Here is a 24,016-nt window from a genome sequence, read left to right as displayed (position 1 = left end):
CAGGAATGGCTCCCATAACCTTTGTGCGACAGGTCAGTAAGTGTGTGAATGTACATACACAGTGGTGTGTGATGCCTGGTTAATGTCTTACTTGCTTCCATTCTTATTCATTTGGCTGACGCTTTCATCTAAAGCAACTTACATAAGTCCATTATTGCAAGTGCCCTTCTCTCCAGGGTAACTTGGAGTAAAGTGCCTTGCTCAAATGGCTTGCACAAATGTCTGGCAATTGCATGCTTGCCCAGCTTCCTAGCCACTACACTACAATCGCCTCCTTTCAATGAAATGAATTTCTACTATATTTGTAGTGATTTATTAATACAGACCTTTTTGTTTGAATGATGCCCCTCATTACGTTTATCTCTCAGTCCAACATGCACACACACACACACACACGCACACACGCACACACACTCCCTGACTTTTCACCTGGCCTGTGATTGGGTGTGTGTTTTATGTAGGTCCTCGCCACATGCCTTTACCCTGATCTTCTCCTCGATGACACACTTCCAGTGGATGTGCGACAGAGAGCAGAGAGGATGCTCAAGCGCTGTGATGGAGGCAGTGTGGGTAAGTGTGAATGGTGCCTGTTTTGGTGGACAATAAGTCATGTTTTAACAACCACTTAAAAATGACTTTGGACTGTGTGTGTGTGTGTGTGTGTGTGTGTGTGTGTGTGTGTGTGTGTGTGTGTGCGCGTGCGCGCACATGTGTGTGTGTGTGTGTATGTGGGCGTGCGTACGGGTGTGCGTGTGTGTGCGCGTGTGTGTGTATGCGTGCGCGTGTGTGTGCGTGTGTGTGCGCGTGTGCGGCCGTGCGTGTGGTCGTGCATGTGTGCGTGGGTGTGTGTGTGTGTGTTAGGTGCATACTCAGAATCGTGTGGTCTGAAGAGTGTGCTGGTTAGTGTGGCCAATTTCATCTCCAGGAGAGACGGGGGCCTGGCCTCTGACCCAAAGAATATCTTCATCTCCACTGGGTCACAGCGAGGACTAATGGTACACACACACACACACACGCACACACACACACACACACACACACACACACACACACACACACACACAGTAAAGCCTTGAATAACTATCTCATGTTAATATGAGAACAAATGTTGCGTCCTCTTCCCAAATTAGATCATAATGAAGCTACTTGCGTGGGGTAGTGGTCAAACCCAGCCTGCGGTCATGATCCCTGAACCACACCCTCACACTCTGCCACGGCTCCTGGAAGACGCCGGACTAGCAGCACTCCCTTATAATCTGCAGGAGAAGAGGGGCTGGACCTGGGAGAAGGACGAGCTTCAGCGTGTCATCCAGGCCTCCAGGGGGCGATGCAACCCCAGAGCAATTTACATCTCAAACCCTGGAGATCCTACAGGTGCAGGCGCCTGCACCTCACACCCTATGCTCACACCACATGTGTTTGAACACAGACAGACACACACACACACACACACACAGACACACATGCACTGGCTCACACACAAACTTTGTTTACATCTTGACATGCACCATGTTCCGAATGTTTTAATTCTGATTCTAAATGTGTTTCCCCCTTATGAGAGTCTCAATCTTAGTTAAGGATTTCAATGTCTGTTGATGTCCAACCACAAGTAAAGATAAGAAATGATTCAATATTCAGTGCATGATTTCTTTAAGGACACGTACAGGACAGGAACACCATACAGGATGTCATTCGGTTCGCAGCAGAAGAAAACCTCCTCTTACTGGTGGATGAGGTGGGGATGAGTGTGTACATGTGTAACAATGCCTTACAATGGTAAAAAAACATTCTTACATGACTTTTACATAATGATGTGTAAACGAATGACAGAGAAAAAGAGAGAGTACCTTTCTGTGTGTGACCAAGCCATGATTCAAAGTAGGCGGCCTAGTGGGATACCTTGGTATGGTGACCTAAAGGAGGAAGTTGTAAACCTGATAATATCCAGGTGCTTCAATCGGCAAACTAAACAAAGCCAAACGGCTATTATATTTGGAGGTTGACCACTTCCTCTGGGTTCACTTACCCAGTTCTGTCACTTCACCACCTGCTTGGAATACACACCTGACTTGACCAGTGTGTGTTTCTTACCAGGTGTACCAGGACTGTGTGTTTGGAAAGGACTGTACGTTCCTGTCCTATAAGAGAGTGCTCTTTGAGATGGACCCCATGTACTCAGGCTCAGTGAAGATGGCGTCTCTCAACTCTCTCTCCAACGGCACCCTGGGAGAGTGAGTTTTTCTCACCTATACTAGCCTACTAGTATGGGTAGACAATAGGGGTTGGGGATTCACAACAATGCAGCTATTTCCTCTTGACATAAAGTGCAGTTTGGCTGCACTTGGTGAAAGCAAAACTATGTGACTGTTTTTGTTCACTGAATATGACACAGTACAACTATTCTGACGAGCCAGATAAAACTGCAAGTAGATAGATAGATAGATAGCTACTTCACTGATCCCCAAGGGGAAATTCAAGGAACTCACTCACTCACTCACTCACTCACTCACACACACACACACACACACACACACACACACACACACACACACACACACACACACACACACACACAGTGTCACATTTTGAAGTTGATGACAACTGGATTGAGTAAGTGCCCCTACAAACTACATAGAAAACTAACCTGACTAAATGGCAGAATATTGTGTCATTTTTAAATTCACCTCAGTTGTCCATGTGTTTTTCACATGAGTGTCCCTATCAGCCACAATGTAAACCATTGTCAGGTTATGTCTACAGATTGTGAGGTCCTGTGAACTGCACAGTGCTGCTAATGTAGCAGAGTGCTAATATGACTTTACATGTAATGTGCTAATGTGGCTCCAGGTGTGGCATGAGAGTGGGGTATATGGAGCTCGTCAACTTTGATGCCGCTGTGCTGCCATTTGTGGAAGTCTTGCTCACTGGGGACATCAGCCCACCTGTGATTGGTCAGATTGGGCTTGATGTCATGGCTGACCCACCATGTCCTGGCGAGCCGTCTCATAGCAGATATATGCAGGTACGCGCACGCAACAATGCACACGGGCACTTCCATCATGAATGATCAACTAGCAACTCAGTCAGTGTGTGTGTGTGTGTGTGTGTGTGTGTGTGTGTGTGTGTGTGTGTGTGTGTGTGTGTGTGTGTGTGTGTGTGTGTGTGTGTGTGTGTGTGTGTGTGTGTGTGTGTGTGTGCAGGAGTTTTTGTCTTGTGAGAATACTCTAAGGCAAAATGTGGAGAGGGGGCGGACCTTACTCAATTTGCTGCCAGGAGTCTATTGCCCACCTGTGATGGGAGGAGTCTACCTCAACACACACCTGACATTACCAAAGGTAAACACACACAAACATACATACACACACACACACACAGACACACACACACACACACACAAACACATCTGACATTACTACAGCTAAACACACACAAACATGCGCACACACGCACACACACACACACACACACACACACACACACACCTCTAACACCTCACATTACTACAGGTTAACACACACACCCCTCACATTGCCATAGGTAAACATACACATGAACACACAATCATATGCTCACACACACATGGCCACCGTTCACCATGACATTCTGTGTGTGTGCAGGCCATGGGGAGGAGTGCTGGGCCCCTGTACTGTGGAAGACTCTTGGAGGAGGAGGGTGTGTGTGTGGGACTCGGTGAGTGTGTGTGTGACGACCACTCAGCCACAGGAAGCTGCTGGCACATAAGGTAAGATTTCACTCACTCACTCACTCACTCACTCACTCACTCACACACACACACACACACACACACACACACACACACACACACACACACACACACACACACACACACACACACACACACACACACTGCTACTGTTGCACAGTTGTTGTTCAGTCTGACTGCTGCACTTACTGCGTTGACAGTGTTGGTAATAGGCCTACAGTACTTTCATTCCTTTACGTGTGCATAGAAATGTGTTGCAGTCATTCACCAATGAAGGATCCACTTCAGCAGAGGTCAACGACATTCCTCTGTTGTCTGTCTTGAGCACTTAGTAGTATAGCTAATAATGTCTTTTGGTACAACCAGGACTGATATCACAAAAATGTTCAACAACTGTGTGTAGCCAAACACACACACAGCGCTCTCTATCTCTCTCTAGTGGTCAGCAGCTAAATAAAGAACTGTTTGTCCCAAGGAATGAGTTCACTGTGTAATCATGTGAATATTTCATCAGTTTCCATTCCACACCATTTCACAACAGAGGGTTGTTTGTGTATTTTAGAATCTGTGTCCTTATGCCTCCATATAAGATGGAAGACCTGCTGAGTCGCCTGGGATCCTTTCACCTTCGCTTTCTACAGCAGCCAACACAAAGCCAGAATGGAACTCTGTAAACTGAGCATGGTACTGGCATTTCACAAATAATTACTGTCATAAAAATCTATATAAAAAGAAAGCAGCCATTTGTAATTTCCTTTAGTATGCAGCACTCTTGTCCACTGCTTTGAGAGAACTAAGTTGATGAGTCCCCCTCTTTTGCGAGTGTGTGTGAGAGAGGCCTGCAACAAAAGCACACATCTAGTGCAACTGAAGACACTGTGGTGTGTGTGTGTGCATACACGTACATGTAGGCTATCCAAGGAAAAGGGTGGCTGAATACACTTTCATTCATGCTATCAGGAGACTTTATTTGAATATAACCAAAATGAGTGTTTGTGTGTGCTCACAACATTTTATGAGACATATAGACAACATTCATGTTATCAGCATGACCGTTGAAACAGCATTTTAATTATTACTATAATTCAATAACAGTATTGCTATTTAAAGCCCTAGCAATCATTCTTTCAAAAGGGTGGCTAAAAATCCTTGGCTACCCTAGCTTACTTATAGGACTCCTCATTATACTGCCAGCTTTGTAGCTTTAAAATACTCACAAAACCAGTTGATTCTAATGAGCTCTGTGTGTAGGCTGTGTGTAGGTGTAAGGCTCACCTGGTAGGTGTGATTTATTTGCACCAGGTATAGAGAAATTCTCTTGTTGCTAGCTTTCGTGTACTGACCGAGGAACAATTGGGATTGATTTAGTAGTTTAAACCTCCACCAGACTGGCATATCCATACACTTACAGTTCATACAATATTTAAGACTTAAACCAGAAGTGTGTTTTTAAACTTTATTTAAACTCAGAGGCAAACCACTACCTTCATGTGACAGACATAAACAAGCAGAGTTTAAAAAAAAAATATGTAAAACTTCATGTAAAATTTCATGTAAGACTTACATGAAAATCTCAGTCGCTCAGGTTGACATAATAACTAAATATGTTGTTGTGATAGATTCCACATTTAACATTCAGTTTGGTCAAACATTTGAGATTAGGACTAAAGCTTTGTTGTCGTACTGTATAATACAGTAGCGGTCAGATAGAAAAGGTCGGGGGCCTGGTCATCGGTTACGTCCCTCACTGTGGCCCGCAGTAGCGCCCGAGGAAGAGGATGCTGCGTGTGGGGTTGTGCATGATGAGGAAGAGGAAGGGGTGGTCCGCCATGAAGTGCTCCTCGCGCAACATGCAGAAGGACGCCATGGCCGCGGTGGCCGCGGCCGCCTCCGTGCCCTCCTCGGTGACGTCGCACACGGCGCTGTGTGCCAGCGCTGAGATGGAGAGCCCGCCGTTGGCGCTCATGCCGGACAGGTCGGCGGTGCCCTCGTCGAACAGCGAGCCCATGCCGAGCCCGGACAAGGTGTCGCCCAGAGAGAGGGACGTTTCCAGCTTGAAACGGGGCAGGTGCAGGACCACGTCGCTGCCGTCGTCCAGGTTAGCGGGGTCTGTCCACTCTAGAAGATTCTCTATGGTCAGTTTATTCTCCAGCTGTGTGAAGATACAGAGGAGTACGGTTTCCAAATGAAAAAACAGGAGTTTAGTTCTCTCTCTCTCTCTCTCTCTCCCCCTCCCTCCCCCTCTCCCTCTCTAGCAAACACACGTTCTTTTCTCTTGCATGGTTTTCTGTACGCTCAAGTGGTTGTACATGATACATCCTATGGATGTAGGCCTTGCTCTCTATCTCGTTCTTTGCCTCTGTCTCTCATTCACCCTCTCTATTTCACATGTACTCACACACACACACACACACACACACACACACACACACAAACACACACCTTGGTTAGTGTTTTGTTTGCCGGCGGCAGTAGGATGAACATGCTGAGCTCCCTCTGTGTGTAGGGCAGCTCCAGCACCTGCATCTCCAGGTCGTCAACCCAACCGTAAGGAAGCTTCTTCGTCTGGCACATCATCTGCACCGGCCGAGTCTCCGCCTAAATACACACAGAGGTGTGTTACACATATATACCAACATGAATACACACACACACACGCGGCATGTGCACGCGTGCACACACACACACAAACACACACACACACACACACACACACACAAATCCAAATATACACCGAAATATGAATTATGGCACACACACACACACACACACACACACACACATACACACACACACACACACATACACACACACACACACACACACACACACACACACACACACACACACACACACACTCATGAGTTTGTGACTTCCTTAGCTCATCAGTACACTTGTGCACCATGTTGCACCAAGTTTTTGCCAAGTTTACAGTCTCACTGTTACTGCAAATATGAATCATCTAGCCACTGAAGTATGTAGCCACAGAGTTTTGGGTGTTTCAAAGTGATTGAATTTTTGAATGTATGTTGATATTTTACGTGGTTGATCTTGAAGGGCATCTCTTGCGTCTGCTCCTTTTGGAAGCGATGCATCCAGCTGCCCTTAAAGTAAACAGCGTTCACCAGCACCAGACGAGTCATTGTCGACAACACTCCTGACTTCAGTAGCTCCTCAATCTTATCTGAAATAGCACACACAGACCACAGGTATGTACACGTATACACACACACACACACACGGAACTAGCACACAAGAATGCAAGCAATGTGCATGGATACACATTTGAATTCTTATTGTGAACCCACTTATCACATTTCTCACAGAGAGGGTTCAGTTACTGTAATACAGGAAGGGTATCGCGCCAATTACTCCAGGCCTTGTGGGGGCGTTAGTTCTACTGTAGGTACTGAAGATCAATGAGGGAATCAAACGTTTCACTCAGACCTTCATCAGTGCAAACACTGCACTGACGAAGGTCTGACTCTGAGCACCGAAACGTTTGCTTTTCACTTGGTAGCACTTTTTTCACTTTCATTTTGGGATGGATTAAACACTTTAATTTCTGCAACGTTAAAGAATGGTGTGCGAGTTCTCTTCTTCCCTCACAGAAAGGGTTCAAATATTTTCAGATATGAGATACAACTTTTTCACTCCCATGGGTTCAGAAAACATCGCCCAGGCTACACAGCAAGGCTGCCTATGACCGCTGATATAGAGCAGAATTTTGTTGGCTGGATTTTCTAGACAGCCCTGCCAGTAACGTGCTAATCTACATGCATATTCTCCCTAGGTCACCGATCTTTACACGTTTAGTCAAATTGTCATAAAAGTAACAGTCATATTAGTTTAATCAGTTTGCAGTTTGCAGTTTTTCATACTTTTTTTATACATAAACACTTTTCTGTGTTTATGTATAAAGAGTTTGGATGCAAAGTCCCTCTGTGTGTGTGTGTGTGTGTGTGTGTGTGTGTGTGTGTGTGTGTGTGTGTGTGTGTGTGTGTGTGTGCGCGCGCGTGTGTGTGTGTGTGTGTGTGTGTGTGTGATCCTTACTTTCAGTCTTCTCCTTCACCCACTGGTTGATTGTTTGTCTGGCCTCCTCAGAAGCCTGTAGGAAGTCCATCCCTTGCAGCTCAGCCAGGTAGTTCTTCTGTATCCCTGACAGGAACTCCTACAATCACCCGCACACACACACACACAAACACACACACACACACACACAGGAATATAATAGCTAGCCTCTAGCAATCAGCCAAGGACTCTCACACTCTCTCAGTCTCTAGTTAGTTTCTAGATATTTCCCCCAATAAATAGGATGACACGGCACACAGTAATCAGCTCCCTCATTTGTGAACGGGTGCACACCATCACAGTCACAGCCCAGACAAGTTCTGTTAGTGACATTGGCCGGGTTTCCCAGATTCATTAAGGAGCTCTTAAGTGCTAAGAACTTAGGAGCATTCTTAGAATGTTCTTAGAGCGCTCCTAAGAAGTTCTTAGCACTTAAGAGCTTCTTAAAGAATCTGGGAAACCGGGCAAATGTCATTACACTGGAACTGAGGCTATGTCTACACTATTGTGGATTCCTTTAATCCGGATGACTTACTGGTGAAAATCCAAAAGTTTTTTCTCCGAAGAGGCGATTGGCCAGGTTGAGAACGTGGGAGGAGCTGGGGGTGGTGACTTTTCCCATCAGGGTTTGAAGATGAGAGTGGACATCAGGCACCTGATCAAATCGCATCACCTGCGTACACACACACACACACATTTGCTCATTATACATAACTGCTGGATTTTGCACAACAAAACCATACGCCTGGCGTTATACACTTATCAGTGACCTAGCCTGGCAAACCTTTCCTGAACAAATGCTGTGGGTGGAGTGAATTCCCGTTGGTTTCCAGTCTACCAGTGAGCTGACAATAAACATTATCTATATTGCTTGGGCGTGTAGGTGCTCTGCTTGTGTGCAAGTGCGTACCCATGGTATGGGTGCGTATATGGACACACCTCTTTACTTGGGTCCTTTCACATGCTGGCTGCAAAGAATCCCAGGAAACTCAAGAAAACACATTCCTGCCGCATTGCGGTTGATTTTATACTGAATTTTTTTCAGCCTTTGCTATTTCCCTTATGCAATCACTTCTCACACACACACACACACACACACACACACTCACACACACAGCCCTGGAGAAGCAATGTGGCAGAATGAATCCTTCCCCAATGCTCTTGTCCTACCTTGCCCATCTCTGTGTGTGTGCGCGTGCGGGCCCCCATGTAGACCATGGCCAGAGCGGTGCTGATGCTGAGGGGGCTGACGATCAGACTGGCCCCGGGAGACTCCTTACTCAGCGCGCGGTACAGATCCAGTGCAAACGCCCCGTTAGCACGACTTAGGGCCTCCATGGCAACAGCTGTAGCAGACAGGAAGTAGTCAGTCAGATGTGAGCGTGACCTGTAGTGAGTCATATCAGTAATGATTAACACAGATGGGGAAGTTTAACAAAACTGATTCTGATGATCAAACCAAAGATCCTTGATTACTTTAGAACCTCTCTGATCAAACCGTGAGGAGCCTCCAAGCTGCAGGAGCAGCTGGTTTACGTTAGGAGTAACTTCAACATTTAGGACGACAGGTTCTCAGAGAAAGTATGCATAATGTAAACACATACATTAGGGAAACACACACAAACACAACCACAGATGAGTCCGTATAAAACGGACAGACAGGGTGCAGCCAATGTAAAACTTCTACAGCTGTGGCTGAATGAGAGAAATTTACACAGCCCACAGTCCAGTTAACATTCTAACTCACACACACACACACACACACACACACACACACACACACACACACACACACACACACACAGACACACACACACACACACACACACACACACACACACACACACACACACACACACACACACACACACACAGGCAAGACTGATGTTGAGGCTCCTGCCTCCTGTGCTAATGGCAAAAAGGAACAGATTGTGTACGGTATGTTGCCTACTTACTGTGGAAGATTAAATAAGTTGCTACAGAGGTGCTTCCCTTCTTCCTTATTCAAACACAGTTGCTTTCTGTCTGTCTCATTCTCTCTCTATCTTTCAGTGGAATTTGCTCTTCCGGCCTTTTAGTGGCAACGCCACGCCCACTGAGTGGATATAGACACTCAACCCTGGGTGTGTGTACATGTGTACAGAGGTAGTCAATGTGTCTGCCTGTATGCAAGTATCTATTAGGGAGACAAAATGGAGGATGTGGTGTTTGACTTCTAGGTGGTCACAGCGGTAGTATCACACGACACAGCCATAAAGCAGGGTGCAGGACTGTGTGTGTGTGTGTGTGTGTGTGTGTGTGTGTGTGTGTGTGTGTGTGTGTGTGTTGCTGTTAGTCTTGAGACTTTTCTGTTACACATTTTCAAATCTGCTTTCTCTCACACACACACCTACACAGCAACAGGTGTAGAATGTAGATACACACAAACACATCCCATATCCAAAATGAGCCAACATGAAATGTTTACAAGACTTGATTGCTGCACTTTATTTGGTAAGAGCTTAATGCATCAGTTTAAGTTATGCCGCTACAAGTTGTAGCCTAAATCAATGAAGCCTTTCCAGACCCATTCTCAATCTCAAGTGAGATTTGAGAAGCAGTCTGGTGTTAGCCAGTCTAGTAGTTTCTGTTACTTAATCCACTTCACTTTGCCTGCTCTCTGAACGACATCAGTTAAAACAGAATTCCGGCATTTTTTGCATAGATCTCTGATTCACAAGGTCACTTCTGTCGGTACGAAAGACAAAAGTTGCTGCTGCATCCAGTTAGAGCAGCCAACCAAGTACAGTACTACGGTACATATGGGCATTTTTAAATCATACCCCCACAGATCTATGTGGAAGATTGAGTTGAAATTACTTTCCTGTTGTGCTTCGACATGTTATGACTATGTTATGACTATGTGTGTGCGCGCTAATATATCTTAAAGGATTGTGGTGCGTGTGTGAGTGTAGGCTACTTGAGGGAGATTGTCGCGCACTGTCTGGGCTTAACTATAGTTATATGTATACATGCCATGCCCCATAATAAGCATAACAATTACTAGCCTAAGGAAAGGAAAGTGGTGCCCCTCTGTGGTCGTTGCAACCATAACCATAACCAACCAAGTTGCAACCCTGGTGCCCACGGACGCGTCCAGATAACAGGCACTCTCCATCCTGGGTGTTGTAGTGCGATAAATGAGAGAAAATAGTAGTAGCCTACCAAGTAGCCTATGCTCCGATTTAGCGAAGCACACTCAAAGCACAGAAGATAGCCTAGTACCTACGGCATCCTTTACCCTTACCCATGCAGAAGAGGGGAACGAGAGTGTGAAGGCTACCTTGTTTCAGTTTTTGTTCAAACTCATTGTTGCCTGGACTCGGTAACTGAATGCAAGAATGTGACTGTATGTAAGAATGGCAGATTTACAGCTGGATTCACAACACTAGCGACGCTGAGACATGCATTAACATAAAATGAGCGACTACACCCTAGAACAAACCTGCTATCATGAATCAGTAATTCATGAACTACCGGAATTGTAGCAGGTGATCAAAGGCTTCGAGGCTGTTTCGAGGAAGTGAAGTGACGTTTTATGCCTATGACCTCTCTAACCATTTGCTCCTGCTGGGTCCTAAAATCCTCTAATATGTCCATCCAAAAAGTAAACTAGCTGGTCATAATAATCATAAATCATAATCAATAAGATGGTAAAGAGTAAGAGTGCACACGTCTCTGAAATATAGGGTTTGGAGCGAGGGTGCACTCTCTGTGTGTCGGGGATGGAGTGAGTGGAGACGATGGAAGACTGGGAACAGAGCAACAACACACACACACACACACACACACACACACACACACACACACACACACACACACACACACACGGTCTCTCTCTCTCTCTCTCTCTCTCTCTCTCTCTCTATATATATATATATATATATATATATATATATATATATATACACATACATGCGATGCCTATATGGATAATTATCATAGGCCTAATTATCTGCACATATTCACACACTAGAAAGTAATTAGTTGTTATGACAATATTTAACCAGCAGAGGGCAACATAAGCCTTGGAAACAGACATCTCAAAACAACATTCTATAACATATGTACCATAGACTCCAATAATCTCTCTCTCTCTCTCTCTCTCTCTCTCTCTCTCTCTCTCGCTCTCTCTGTGGATTAGGCCTAGTTATCAAGAAGCCGAGTTTGATGGCTATAGGTCTTTAGAAGCATTGGGCCTATGTGCTGTGTGTTGATGTTGTGGCATTGGCTTTGAAAGTTGTTGAGAGTTGAGTTAACCTAATTGGTGCATAATCTAAAAATATACATCAGCAAGAGAAGATTCAAAATGACAATGCTCAGAGAATAAATATTTCAGTTATAAACCAATGTTGACACTGCAATTCTGTGATAGGCCTATCATCTAAGTTGTTGTTATGCTATAATATTGTACCAAAGATAAGCATTTTTAACACCTCTCATCTCCAGGAGACAGTCATTAGCAATCAATTTGATAAATTAGTTACCGAGAAGAAGCTTCCTCCAGAGATAAGTCTCTCCCTCTCTCTCTCTCTCTCTCTGTCCCATCATGGACATCCGAGGAATTTTTGGTAAACTATTTCACTTTGTTGCATTTAGCTTTTGGCATTATAATGAGCCTAACACGAGGCATTTCATCTTTAATATTCAGGCCCAATGCCATTTTATGACCTTGGTTTTCACTATTTCTGAAATTTTGTAGAGTTGTTTTACTGTATCAGGTATAATAAGCCTTTGTGACGCGTTCATCAAAACGATTGATTCTTGAAAGGAGTCAATGTGGTGATATTTGGCTACAACATTGCAGCTCCTACTAGCGATTTTATTTTTTTATTTTTTAGGTGCGGTGTAGGCCTATTGCAACTACTCCGTTCTACCTTTAAAAGTCGATGGGCGGAACTGTAACGCAATCCTTTTAGGGAGGACTGTTATGGTCGTTCGCCTACAGGCCACCACGGCATGCATGCGGTTGAAGTTGGCATTTTGGTTAACGGAGGACGCTCCCGGTAAATGTTTTCATCTAAAGTCTTGGGAATCAGAAGTAGCCACACACAGATATGACGAGAACACACTCTGGACACTTTTAGTAAGTACTTTGTATTGATTTGAACTGAGGAACAAAAATATGTCAGCCATACAACATTACTGACATAATTGAATCCAGCGATGAAGGTAGGCTACTGTAGTAGAACACACACATCCAAATAGTTGCGTGACAAGTTCAAGGTTGTTTTAAGCCCGTTGTTGTAGCTAGCCATCTATTTAATATTTGAATTAAGACACAGATTCGTTTAGGTTATATGAATAACGTTTATATTGTAGACTAACTTGTTTAGGCTATGTCTAAGAATAGTAATGCATGCTACTGACAAAGTGATGTTCGTTTGGAGGTCGGGGAATGTCGTGGATTTGAAGAAGGCATGACAGACAGCTGACCAGGCCATGTGAGCTGGTACACAGAAGAACGTTTGGTGTTTTGCTGCTACGCAGTGAACATAGTTTGCTGTTTTCCATGTTGGGCTGTGTTGTTAAATTGCATCGTTTTAATCAGACGCGCAAGTTTTGAAGATTTTCTGACAGTGCGTGACTACGCAGAGCCTCTGTGTTGCAAAGTCTGAGGAGATGTGGAGAAGTGGCAGTCTTGCAAAGTTGAATGTTAATCCATGAGTCCTCGCTGGAAGCTCAAACACAATCCAGCCATTGTCAGATTTGTGGCACATGCCCAATTCTGGATTTAATCTTTGTTTTTCAGAACAATTATGGTCTACTGATTTTAGAGTGACACGAATGAAGTGTAAGTTGATTTGTCAGTTAGGAAATTGACCAAATGCAACAATAAAGTTTAGTAGCCTACTAATAATTGATAGTGAATTATTTGGGAGACAGTGACACTGGGCATTGACTTATTTTTCTGAATGTGTGGCATATATCAGTATGCTAGACATACTCCAACGTGTGTTGTGAGACAAACGCTCAAAGTTAAATAGGTTACAATTATGCTTCATCATTGACTGGCATGTTTTACCTTGTAGTGGTTCTTGATCCTTTACCTAATACACCACTGAAGCAGGAAAATAATCTGAAATGTTCTGTATGATGTCTTTTTATTATTATTATTATTATTTGTGGCAGAGGAATAAAATGTCAGAAATAAAACATGATTAAATAGTACTATTATTTAGATATTAAGTTGTCATATAATTGAGATAGCCTAAAAGGGGAAGACATCCCTGGATCTTGCTGTCTGTCCTACATTTATACAATTTAGCAGACACTGCTGTTCAAAGTGACTTACACATGTCAATTTTACAAGGGATTACATTGTCCCGGGAGCAATTTGGGGTTAAGTACCTTGCTCAAGGGCACAACAGGGGAAGCCGGGAATTGGACCCACAACTTTCAGGGTACTGCACGCTAGCCCAGCTCCAAAATGATCCTAAATGTCATAATTTATGTAATTATCCTGGACAGCCTTAGTAGGTCTGTCCAGGATAAGTCTGGCAAGTTTCATAAAGCCTTTTTGTTTTGTTGAATTTGTGCAAGTTATTTTTTGTACATTTGAAAAAGGTACACAGATGTGATGCCAACTGTTCTCAGTTGTTCCCACAATCACATGTGTGTTGCAGAATGATTTCTTTCAAGTTCTAATTCTTCTGAAAATGAAAGAAAGTCTATAATCTTCAAAATCCTACTTGAAGTAATTAATCTTTCAAACATGTGAGTGCATGAAACTGTTATGATTATGGACATGAAGACTTCGAAAAATCCTTTGATGTGGTAATACAAAACACAACACTGCCAACTGTGAACGCAACCTTCTCCTTTCGTGCCCCACGTGTTTGCTGTGTACATCTCTGTTACTGCTGGTCAGTGTCAGCTAACTCTCTGTTTACTGTATACTCTTTGGCAGAAATTTCAGCCTCCTTCACACAGCCATGGCCTCCGAGGACTGGGAGTCGGAGCTTCTTGAGGAGCCCCTGTTCATCCTGGAGAATGGCGATGTGTACAGGAACCCCACCGAGGTGAAGATGAGCCAGATCGTGCTGCCCTGCCATGCCAACCACTGCGGGCAGCTCAGTGCAGGCCAGCTGCTCAAGTGGATGGACTCCACCGCCTGCCTCTCAGGTAAGCTCCTCAAGGGACTGAAGATGTCAGGAGAGGAGAGCTATTCTGTTTTCTCACGGGTTGTGTTTGGACTCTGACGTTCTGTTTTGAGAGCAACACAACACAGAATGCACTTTGCAGCTCTCAGAGTTGACTGTAAACGTCTTACAGACCCGGAGTTATAAACCTTTTGCATCTGCTCTGTGTGATCATGTTGGTTATGAAAACACAGATGACCCACCACTCCTTTTGTTTATACAAACCACCATCAGACTGACGGGGCTAGCTACTGAATGGCCATGGAGGGCTGTTCTACACTGATTTTGAAGGCTTTATCTTATCTCATAGATATAAGTGTCAATCATAGCCAGTTGGATGAAATGTACCGAATGACGAATCACTACAAGTTGACTTGTAATGTTGAGTTGTTCAATGAATTTTATCCTGTAAACAATTTGTTGTGTATCGTAATGTTTAGACAGTCATGAGTATTTGTAGTTTATTTGTTACACAGCAGATTATTGTGGTATATTGTGAAATTACTGTAATTTATTTCCTTTGCCACAGCTGAAAGGCATGCTGGATGTTCCTGTGTAACTGCCTCTGTTGATGATATCCACTTTGAGCACACAATTAGGTAACATTCGCCGCAATCTAAGCACATTCTACATTTCTTAAATAATGAAGCATTAATGAGATTATTACTACGTATTACTGTTTTATATATATCTCTAGTGTTGGACAAGTTGTTCACATCAAAGCCAAAGTGAACAGGGCATTCACATCTAGCATGGAGGTAGTTTTTTACATGTTTATTACATAATTTATATTGAATTAATTTAATATTTCAGTGGATTTATACAAATGTGTATCCTGTGCTTATTGTGAAGTGTTAATGTCAGTCATTTTAATTCTCCTCAGGTCGGTATTGTGGTTAGCTGCGAGGACCTTTTTAGCGATCAGCAGTGCAAGGTGTGCCATGCATTTGCCACGTTTGTTGCACGGCGAACAGAAGCTGGGAAGGTAAGGGTGTTGTTAATGTGGTATACCGGTAACTTGTTTTCAAACTTTGTCAGGACACATTGTCAAGGGACATTTATGCATAACACTAACAGCTAAGAACAGGACAGTAGAGAAGCAGAGACAGTTTACAAACAGTTTGTAAACAACTTTTCCAAAATGTCAACTTCTAACCAACAAGTCTCTTCATAGTTGTCGGAATACTATTTTAGAGACAGTGTCTCAACTTGTGACTGTCAGCCCATGGGCTCTCACGCTCTGTCACCTGTGTGACTGTGTGCAGGTCCAGCTGAAACAGGTGATCCCCCTCACACAAGCTGAGCAGATGGAGTACAGCCTAGCAGCGGAGAGGAGGAGGATGAGGCTCATTCATGCAGAGATCATCAACGACCTGCTCAGCAGCAGCACCTCTCACACAGGTACAGAACCATACCTCACCTCACCTGGAGAGAAAGTCTCTTAACTCTTTAGCTTTAGGTTTGACATTAAGTGTGTTCTGCATCTGAAAGGAACACTCTAATGGATTCTAACTGTCTAACTCTACAGTAATTGTGGTTGTTGTAGAATTCGAGTGTATTCCCATGGCATCTTGTTTCATTCATTTGCTCACATTGTGCCTCATTCATATATTCCTTAAACATATCTGCCAGATGACTTCATGCAAAATGTAAATGCCTGACTAAAGAGAAGTTGAAAATGGCTGGCTCAGTAAATGGCCTGCCATACTGCAGTGCCATTTACACTGACTCAGCTGATCTCACCCATCACGTCTCCCTTTGGTTGCCTTCTAGAACTGAGGACTTAAAACATTTCCAAAGGTTTTCGCCCCATGATTAAGTGCCTTGCACCATACATCGCATACCATGAGAGTGTTCTAAGCCTTTAAGGTTAGGAAACACAGGCTAAGCGGTCTAAAGCAATTGCTCCATATCACACGCTTGCGCTCCTTAGCTCCTGAATGTGAGGAGCATCAGGACGCAGTGCCAGCTGAACGCACCAGGGTGGAGAGCGTGGAGCTGGTCCTGCCACCCCATGCCAACCACCAAGTCAGCACGTTCGGAGGACAGATAATGGCCTGGATGGAGAATGTGGCCACCATTGCAGCCAGGTGAATCACAGGGAACAACGTTACGCCATAATAGGCTTATTGTGTCTTTTGGCTTAGTAGACTGCCAGAGATGGAGAGTGACTCTGACTTTTCTTTAGTGTTGACCATTCTGACCATCTTTTTCCATCTTTCAGCCGACTGTGTAATGCCCACCCGACTCTGAGGACAATTGACATGTTCCACTTTCGAGGTCCCTCTCACATAGGTGACCGCTTGGTTTTGAAGGCAATTGTTAACAATGCCTTTAAGAAAAGGTATTTCTCTTCAAAATACAAGTTTACTAGTTATTACTAATATACTTAATTAAAGTACATATTCACCCCTGCACTGCAATAGCAATGTCAACGTTACATCAAGTCTGACATGCTACATGTCTTTGTAGCATGGAGGTGGGTGTGTGCGCCGAAGCATACCAAGGAGGCGAGCCACTTCGCCACATCAACAGTGCCTTTATGACGTTTGAGGTGCTGGACGGTGAGAAGAAACCACGCACACTGCCCCGCATTCGACCTGTACCAGTGGTAAGACCGGAGTTAATGCCACCGGGCTGGTACATTCCAAACCGTGTGGAGAATTAGCTGCATTCCTCAAAACTGAAAATGTCACTGGTGCTTATCCCCAAATATCCCCGTAATACTGGATTGTTTTTCAGCTCAGCAGGTGAAAAAAAAAAAGTTTTGTTTTTGTTCTTCTTACTTACTAACACTGATTCCTGAGTCTTCCTGCGTCCACAGGATGGAAAGCGTCGGTACCAGGAAGCCATTGCCAGGAAGAAAATTAGACTGGACAGGTGTGTGGTGGAAACAATAGTTTTTTTTAAGCAGCATTGGGATTGTCTGTAGATAATAGAGGCTAGACAGTTTCCATCTCTACATTGTTACTCTGCCAACATTGTGGTTAATCTACACCTGTGTGTTTGTTTGTTTTAGGAAGTACATCATTTCCTGCAAGCATACTGAAGTGCCATTATCTGTTCCTTGGGACCCCAGTAATCAGGTAGCCCTGCAAAGAAGATAATAAGCAGTGATGTGCAATGTAAAGCACTTGACATGTCAAAGTGGTTGACCTTTTACCTAACGTTATTTTCTTCACTAGATATACCTCAGTTACAACAATGTGTCTGCCTTAAAGCTGTTGTCTGCACGGGGCAACTGGGCATTGAACTCAGAAAAACATAAGGTTGGAACTAGTTGCAAATTGTTCTTGCTATTATGGACAAACTGTTAACCGGAAATGTAATTGTTAAGTTGACCATTTTTATCCCTAGGTGAGTTTGTATACATTAGAGGAGAACCAGACGTTGTGTTTTAAAGTGGAGACACATGTAAACGTCCCGGCAGAACAAGTCTTTGTGCTTCTGTCCGATCTGAGACGCAGGAAGGAGTGGGATAGGCATTATAAGTAAGTGTTATATTATGGACATATCAAATATAGATAGTAGTTTGTGTTTTCTAGATGTTGGATTCCCTGGTTGCATTTTTATAATAATTGTATTATTAGGGAATGCGAGGTAATAAACCAAGCCGATGAGGATGACACCATCTACCGAGTGGTCACTCCGTCCGTCAGGAAGGGGGGTAAAGACCAAGACTTCATTATGCTGGCCTCGCGGAGAAGTCCATGTGACCCGAGGTGGGGTATTCTAAAGAAAAGCACGACTTCTTTTTTTCCTCATTAGCTTTGCAACTTAATCAAGGTTTCACAGAACACCCCAGAGTACTTTCACCCTCTGACTATCCGACTATTAATTAACGGTCACTCACTCTCTCTCCCTCTGCTTACCCCTCTTCAGTGAGCCTTACCTGATCGCCCTGCGCTCTGTGACATTGCCTACTCATCCACCAACAGAGGACTTAAACCGAGGCGAGGTCCTCTGCGCTGGTTTCAGCATTTCGGAAGAGTCAGACAACCTTACTAAGGTGTGAAAAGAAAAGGCTTTCTACTGAATACAAATATACAGCAGTGTTCATGACAGATTGGCACTGTTTTCACATGTATTCCATCTGTATGGTTCTCAGATCTCCTACTACAACCAGGCCACTCCAGGGGTCTTGCCTTACATCTCCACTGATATCGCTGGACTCTCCTCAAGGTTCTACAACACCTTTTCCTCTTGCAGCGAGTTTCTTGAAAGGAACAGAGACAGCCTGGTGTCTCATTCCCCCTCTGTACTCTGAAGGATCCAGGATGATAGTCTCCTCTTCAGCTGCTGAAATCTCTGACACTCCTAACTCTTGCCCTGACTGAGTCAGACTCCTCATTTCACTTGCCTACTGTAGCCAGTATCAATTCCCATGCTATGATATATTATTATACTGTTTAGTACAATTCCTTTTCTGTAGTGGCCTGATAATTTCCTGAAAATATTGTATTTTTATGGTCAAACATATCTCTGAAGATGTCAGTAGGTTTATTGTAAACTAAGGTCAGCTTGAAGCAATGTCATGCTTTGTTACAGGTTCCATGCGGTAATACTGTGTAGGAAGGTACAGCACTTAAACAGCACTTTACACAGCCCTTAAGGTATTAAAAGCTTGAGTAGTTGTTATACCATAGGGAATCTCAATAGTGTCAATTAGATGCAGGTTTCAACATCTAATTCAACACCATCAACTCATACACATGTTTATGAGCACACAATCAGATCCCCCCTGAATTGCAGTTACATTTGTGGTGCCAGTAAAAGTAAAATGCGTCTGCAGCAACATAGTCATCCTGAGGATATGACTTACAGAAAAACAAACAATACAATTCCAAAGCCCTCAGCAAGTGTCTTATTTGAATTAGCAAAATTATTTTTGGGCAGTTATAGGCCCAGAAAGATGCACAGCACACAACCAGTCCCAATGCAATCAAACACTGCATGGGAACATCGAGTAAGTCTGACTCAAGTATTCTCTATGCTAACAACTTAACAATTACAGTAATGTTGCGGGGCAAGCAAGACTGCTTTTGGGCAAAAATGAAATGTTTTTGAACGTTTTGTAAGATTTCCGTTCAACTTCAAAGTTTTGGTTGGCATCAGATAAAATGCACAAAGTTTACCAAGACAATCCAGACATAATTTTGCATATTATGTAAAAGAAGATTCTATATACATATGTACTTCAGGTGTTTGATGTACCTGCAAGTGAATGATAACATTATGTGGATTAATGTGGATTGAAGAAATCTGACATTTGGAGAAGCTTTTTTTTTTTTTTTTTTTTAAGACTAAATACTATAAGAAAACACCCACATTTCTCTCATGGTTGATTTGTCTTTTGTTAACTGTGATGTTTATGCTATGTGTTTCTTTAAGTGGTTCTCTCAAACACCAGTGTTTTTGTGGCTGCTGTCTTTGCATGACTGGATTTGATCCTCGCCGCCCGGACCTTGGCTGCCCGGAGCAGGTTATTATGCACTTTCAGCTTATAAGAGTCCAGTGTCATTCGAGAAATCATGGTACTTTCCTTAATGGACTGTTTCCTAGAACAACATGCAACAGTAACAAGCAATGTTAAAAACAACATTTGAAAGAATCCAGTTTAACATGAAAAGGACCATAAGGGGTTGTTTTTTTACCTGCGCTCCAAGTACTTCTGGATCAGCTGCTTTTGCTTGGCTACATGTGCCCGGGTGGATGTCACCAGGCTTTGTCTCTCTTGCATTATGGCGGTGCGCCTCTGCTGGTCCTGCTGCTTGGCGATGACCTTGCACAGGGAGAGGTGGCGGCAGCAGAAGTCGTCCGTCTTGGTCTTCTCTAGCTTCTTGAGTTTCCTCGTCTCCAGCCACAGCGCGTGCCTCTCCCTGGCCGACTGCGCCTCGTGGTTCTGGTCGGCCTTCAGCCGCAGCAGCGCGTTCCGCAGCTCCACCTGCTCCTGCTCCCTCCGCTGCAGCGCCTCCTTACGCCGGCCCTCCATGACCACGTCCCTGTACTCCCGCGCCTCCTCCCTCCTCGCCTGGGCCTGCGTGACGTGCTCGACCGTCTTCCTGAGCGCCTCGTCGCGCTCGCGCACCCGGTTGGCTCGCTCGACGATGTCGAAGACCTCCAGGTTGATGCCGGCATGGCAGCGGTCCATCAGCCGCTGCTCTGCAGTGACCATGGGGAGCCGAGGGTGCGGCGGCTTCTCGGGGCTCGGTTTTCGGCTTTGGAGCTGGCGGAGGTCCCTCCGGACGTCCTTGCCGTCCTGCTGACGCGAGAGGTGCATGTTGGTGACGGGGTCCGTCGGGTGGAGGACAGCCTTGTGGCAATACAGGTGGACACCCGCAGTCTCCAGCGCCAGGCTCTGCAGCTCCTCCGATAGGTCTGTGACATCTGTCCAGGAATGTAAAGATGGGAAATGTTATTTTGATTCAAACGGCCACCCATATCTTATAACAACAGGAAAGACACATTACCTTTCCCTATGGATGTGTTGCAACTTAAAACTTTACTGTTCTGGGGGGTGGGAGGGGTACAGGCTTTCCATTTTTTATTAGTAGATGAAAGAGCCCGTTCTTCATGTACAACCTGCAACAAGGTAAAATGTCTAGTGTCTTTCAGAATGATAAAGTACCTCTATAATATTACAAATGCACACTTTGCTCATCTTACCACTGTAGTACCAGTGAGCAAGTTCATGAAAAGCTTCATTTTCAAATCCCCTTCATTCTGATCCTGAGTAGCAAATAAATTATGTCAGCGATGCCAACCTTTATTCACATTGTTTGATACCTAAATGTTTAAATTACATAATCAAATTAACTTAATCTAGAGTACTCATTATATAACCATCATGACATGTAGAGAGCAAACTCACATCCGTATGTTTGCCAACCATGGTTGGCTGTTTGTCAGAATAAAGAGGGTCATCAGTAATTGTGGCCTCAGATATGATGGGTGAAAGCTGTTTTTTTATCTTTCTCCAATGCCATGCTGAACTTGTGATACTGACAATGTGAGATATAAATATGCATTAACATATCATATAAAACATTTCTCACCATCTTAAGGTTCAGTAATTCACTGTGTATTAGCCACATCATGTACAGTATAAGCCGCATCATGTATAAGCCGCAGGATAATGTTTTATGCTAGAGGCAAAACCATATCAATACCATATTAACTGCCACTATGTATTAACCTCAGAGCTGAAGAAATTTTGCAAAATTAATGTATAAGCTGCGGCTAATAGTAAGGAAACTCCGCTATATGTACAGTATTTTTTAAATGTTTCTGCATTGTAAAGAAGCATTTCCTCAACACTTCCTGAATGATAATTTTCAGAAAATGATAGTTCAGGAGATGTTGATGTAATTTTTGAGAAATGCTAAAGGCATCTGTCAAAATTATAGAACGACCTCAAATGTCTATGTGTACCCAACTTCATGGTTGTGTTATACTGATCTAAAGGTAAATGTGTCTGGATGAAGGCATCTGCCACGTTTGTAAATATGAGAGTAATATTGAAACATTAGGTTCTTTACCCAAGACTTTTCCTGGTAAGATAACCTCTGAACCATCTTTGGATGATTAAAGTTGGGGAATAATGTGCTTGGATCTGATTAATCTTTGATATTGTCTTCATGACTAACTTCATCTCACTCTTGAAGGTTTCCTGAGGTTACAGACAAGCCATTCAGTACAAGCAATGAAACTGTATGCATAATACACACACATACACTTTACTGCATAGTAGTAACTTCATTATAGTGAATTGTGTAATGGCACAAATCAGTACCTACCATTTTTGAAGCAGGGTGAAGATCAATTGCTAAATGAGGGGTCATTTGCTTGAATTTAGGAAGGATGGTACAGCCCTCAATGATCTCCTCATCAGAAATGACATACTTGTCTAAAGCCTTCAGTGACCACAAGCTGTTGACCATACAGTGCCTGTAGTTTTCCATCAGACTCAAGGGTGTGTTATGCAAGGTCAGGGCAGCCAAATTTGAACAGCCATATAACCCTATGATATGCTGCCTGGTTGACATATTGTTGTCATGCAGATTTAGTAGCTGTAGTTCCACAAACTTTTTCCAAAAGCCTACATTTGGTAATTCTGTTATCTGAAATTAGCATGGACAAGTTAGTTTCTGAAAAGAACCACATCAAAATGTCACTAAACACAATTTGTCTGCATCCCTGTCATCTAGGCTACTTACCTGATTTCCACTCAGATCTAATTTCACTAGATGCACACATTCTGACAAACCAGCTATGTTGTTGATGAAGTTGTTGGCAAGGATACAAATCCTCAATGACTGACAACACTCGAAATGCACCACATTTTTAAGCATACGGTTGCTCAGTCTGACCATCACAATATTCTGTGGGATATCCTTCTTGTCCTCCAGGTCAAACACTCCATGCTGCTCAATTAGTGATGCAGTGCAACTTACGAGAAACTGCTGAGCATCAAGAACATCCATTTTGTCACATTGTGCCACTAAAAGATCAGATTGAACATTCACAAATAACGTCAAACCTCCCTGGAAAAGGCTCCTTCACGTTAAGTAGGCTAGCAGCTCTATTGCCTCGCCTAGATGCTAAAAAACAAGTCACAGAAGTATTCTAATATATGTAACAATTTATACTATCATATAGTACATAATGAAAATGTATAATAATTCATTATGCCAAAATATCCGCTATACCGAGAGTATAAACAAGATGGAATTAACACAAGTTACTCATCTTACCTGTAGCTAGTTTATCATCCTTATGATTTTTCTAATCACCAACAACACACACACATGCTACTCGCCTCTACACCGTTGTCATGACAACTGGTTTACAGCGTGAACGAAAAATGTTTACTGCATGAAGTCGGGAGTCGACTTTGTTCAACAATTTTAAATTTCTACTGTATTTCTATATTTCTGTACCTGTCCGACTCCGTCACATTTTAATAATTAACTGCTGTGTGTGTGTGCTGTGTGTTGTGGAACTTGTGGTTTCTGGTGGACTAGCAGTTTGAGAGTCATGT

General features: G+C 43.6%; 4 protein-coding genes across 12 annotated transcripts in view; 2 read left to right on the top strand and 2 right to left on the bottom strand.

Moving 5' to 3' along the window:
• Positions 1-4,472, top strand: part of LOC134102100 (alanine aminotransferase 2-like) — a 5,147-nt gene extending 675 nt beyond the window's left edge. The window contains exons 2-11 of the mRNA XM_062556097.1: positions 1-32; positions 462-570; positions 862-995; positions 1,131-1,374; positions 1,656-1,735; positions 2,095-2,231; positions 2,848-3,022; positions 3,201-3,335; positions 3,618-3,742; positions 4,287-4,472. The exon at positions 1-32 is cut by the window's left edge and continues 58 nt beyond it. Of these exons, the coding sequence (XP_062412081.1) occupies positions 1-32; positions 462-570; positions 862-995; positions 1,131-1,374; positions 1,656-1,735; positions 2,095-2,231; positions 2,848-3,022; positions 3,201-3,335; positions 3,618-3,742; positions 4,287-4,398 (1,283 nt within the window). The 3' untranslated portion in view covers positions 4,399-4,472. The remainder of the gene's footprint in view (positions 33-461; positions 571-861; positions 996-1,130; positions 1,375-1,655; positions 1,736-2,094; positions 2,232-2,847; positions 3,023-3,200; positions 3,336-3,617; positions 3,743-4,286) is intronic.
• A 449-nt stretch (positions 4,473-4,921) lies between these two features.
• On the bottom strand, positions 4,922-11,363 carry serpinb1 (serpin peptidase inhibitor, clade B (ovalbumin), member 1). Of its 7 annotated transcripts, none has more exons than XM_062555821.1 (7): positions 11,280-11,363; positions 8,966-9,141; positions 8,331-8,468; positions 7,778-7,895; positions 6,766-6,908; positions 6,167-6,322; positions 4,922-5,876 (listed from the first exon to the last, which is right to left on the bottom strand). In XM_062555821.1, exons 1-7 carry the CDS (start codon positions 11,287-11,289, stop codon positions 5,469-5,471), a joined length of 1,149 nt encoding a protein of 382 aa, XP_062411805.1. In that variant the 5' UTR covers positions 11,290-11,363; the 3' UTR covers positions 4,922-5,468. The 7 variants fall into 7 exon arrangements, with proteins under 7 accessions (XP_062411805.1, XP_062411810.1, XP_062411806.1 ...); XM_062555826.1 differs by having other exon boundaries at positions 8,966-9,182; positions 11,280-11,350; XM_062555822.1 differs by lacking the exon at positions 11,280-11,363 and adding an exon at positions 11,082-11,224.
• Positions 11,364-12,695: 1,332 nt separating this feature from the next.
• Positions 12,696-20,275, top strand: acot11b (acyl-CoA thioesterase 11b). Its single transcript, XM_062556096.1, has 16 exons — positions 12,696-12,920; positions 14,745-14,959; positions 15,506-15,575; positions 15,674-15,734; positions 15,860-15,961; positions 16,242-16,377; positions 16,910-17,066; positions 17,201-17,320; positions 17,449-17,587; positions 17,801-17,856; positions 17,996-18,062; positions 18,162-18,245; positions 18,334-18,467; positions 18,567-18,698; positions 18,859-18,985; positions 19,085-20,275. The coding sequence occupies exons 2-16, from the start codon at positions 14,770-14,772 to the stop codon at positions 19,241-19,243; spliced, it is 1,734 nt and encodes a 577-aa protein (XP_062412080.1). The 5' UTR covers positions 12,696-12,920; positions 14,745-14,769; the 3' UTR covers positions 19,244-20,275.
• A 29-nt stretch (positions 20,276-20,304) lies between these two features.
• On the bottom strand, positions 20,305-23,862 carry lrriq3 (leucine rich repeats and IQ motif containing 3). Of its 3 annotated transcripts, XM_062556092.1 has the most exons (9): positions 23,730-23,862; positions 23,193-23,476; positions 22,773-23,096; positions 22,515-22,645; positions 21,848-21,977; positions 21,643-21,705; positions 21,447-21,558; positions 20,631-21,363; positions 20,305-20,534 (listed from the first exon to the last, which is right to left on the bottom strand). In XM_062556092.1, the coding sequence occupies exons 2-9, from the start codon at positions 23,457-23,459 to the stop codon at positions 20,363-20,365; spliced, it is 1,932 nt and encodes a 643-aa protein (XP_062412076.1). In that variant the 5' UTR covers positions 23,460-23,476; positions 23,730-23,862; the 3' UTR covers positions 20,305-20,362. The 3 variants fall into 3 exon arrangements, with proteins under 3 accessions (XP_062412076.1, XP_062412078.1, XP_062412079.1); XM_062556094.1 differs by lacking the exon at positions 23,730-23,862 and having other exon boundaries at positions 22,773-23,328; XM_062556095.1 differs by lacking the exons at positions 22,515-22,645; positions 22,773-23,096; positions 23,193-23,476; positions 23,730-23,862 and having other exon boundaries at positions 21,848-22,072.
• Positions 23,863-24,016: the final 154 nt, after the last annotated feature.

This window comes from Sardina pilchardus, chromosome 15 (assembly GCF_963854185.1).
Source record: "Sardina pilchardus chromosome 15, fSarPil1.1, whole genome shotgun sequence".
Lineage (NCBI taxonomy): Eukaryota > Metazoa > Chordata > Actinopteri > Clupeiformes > Clupeidae > Sardina > Sardina pilchardus.
Note: the sequence above shows the minus strand (reverse complement) of the source record. Positions and strands in the feature narration are given on the sequence as shown.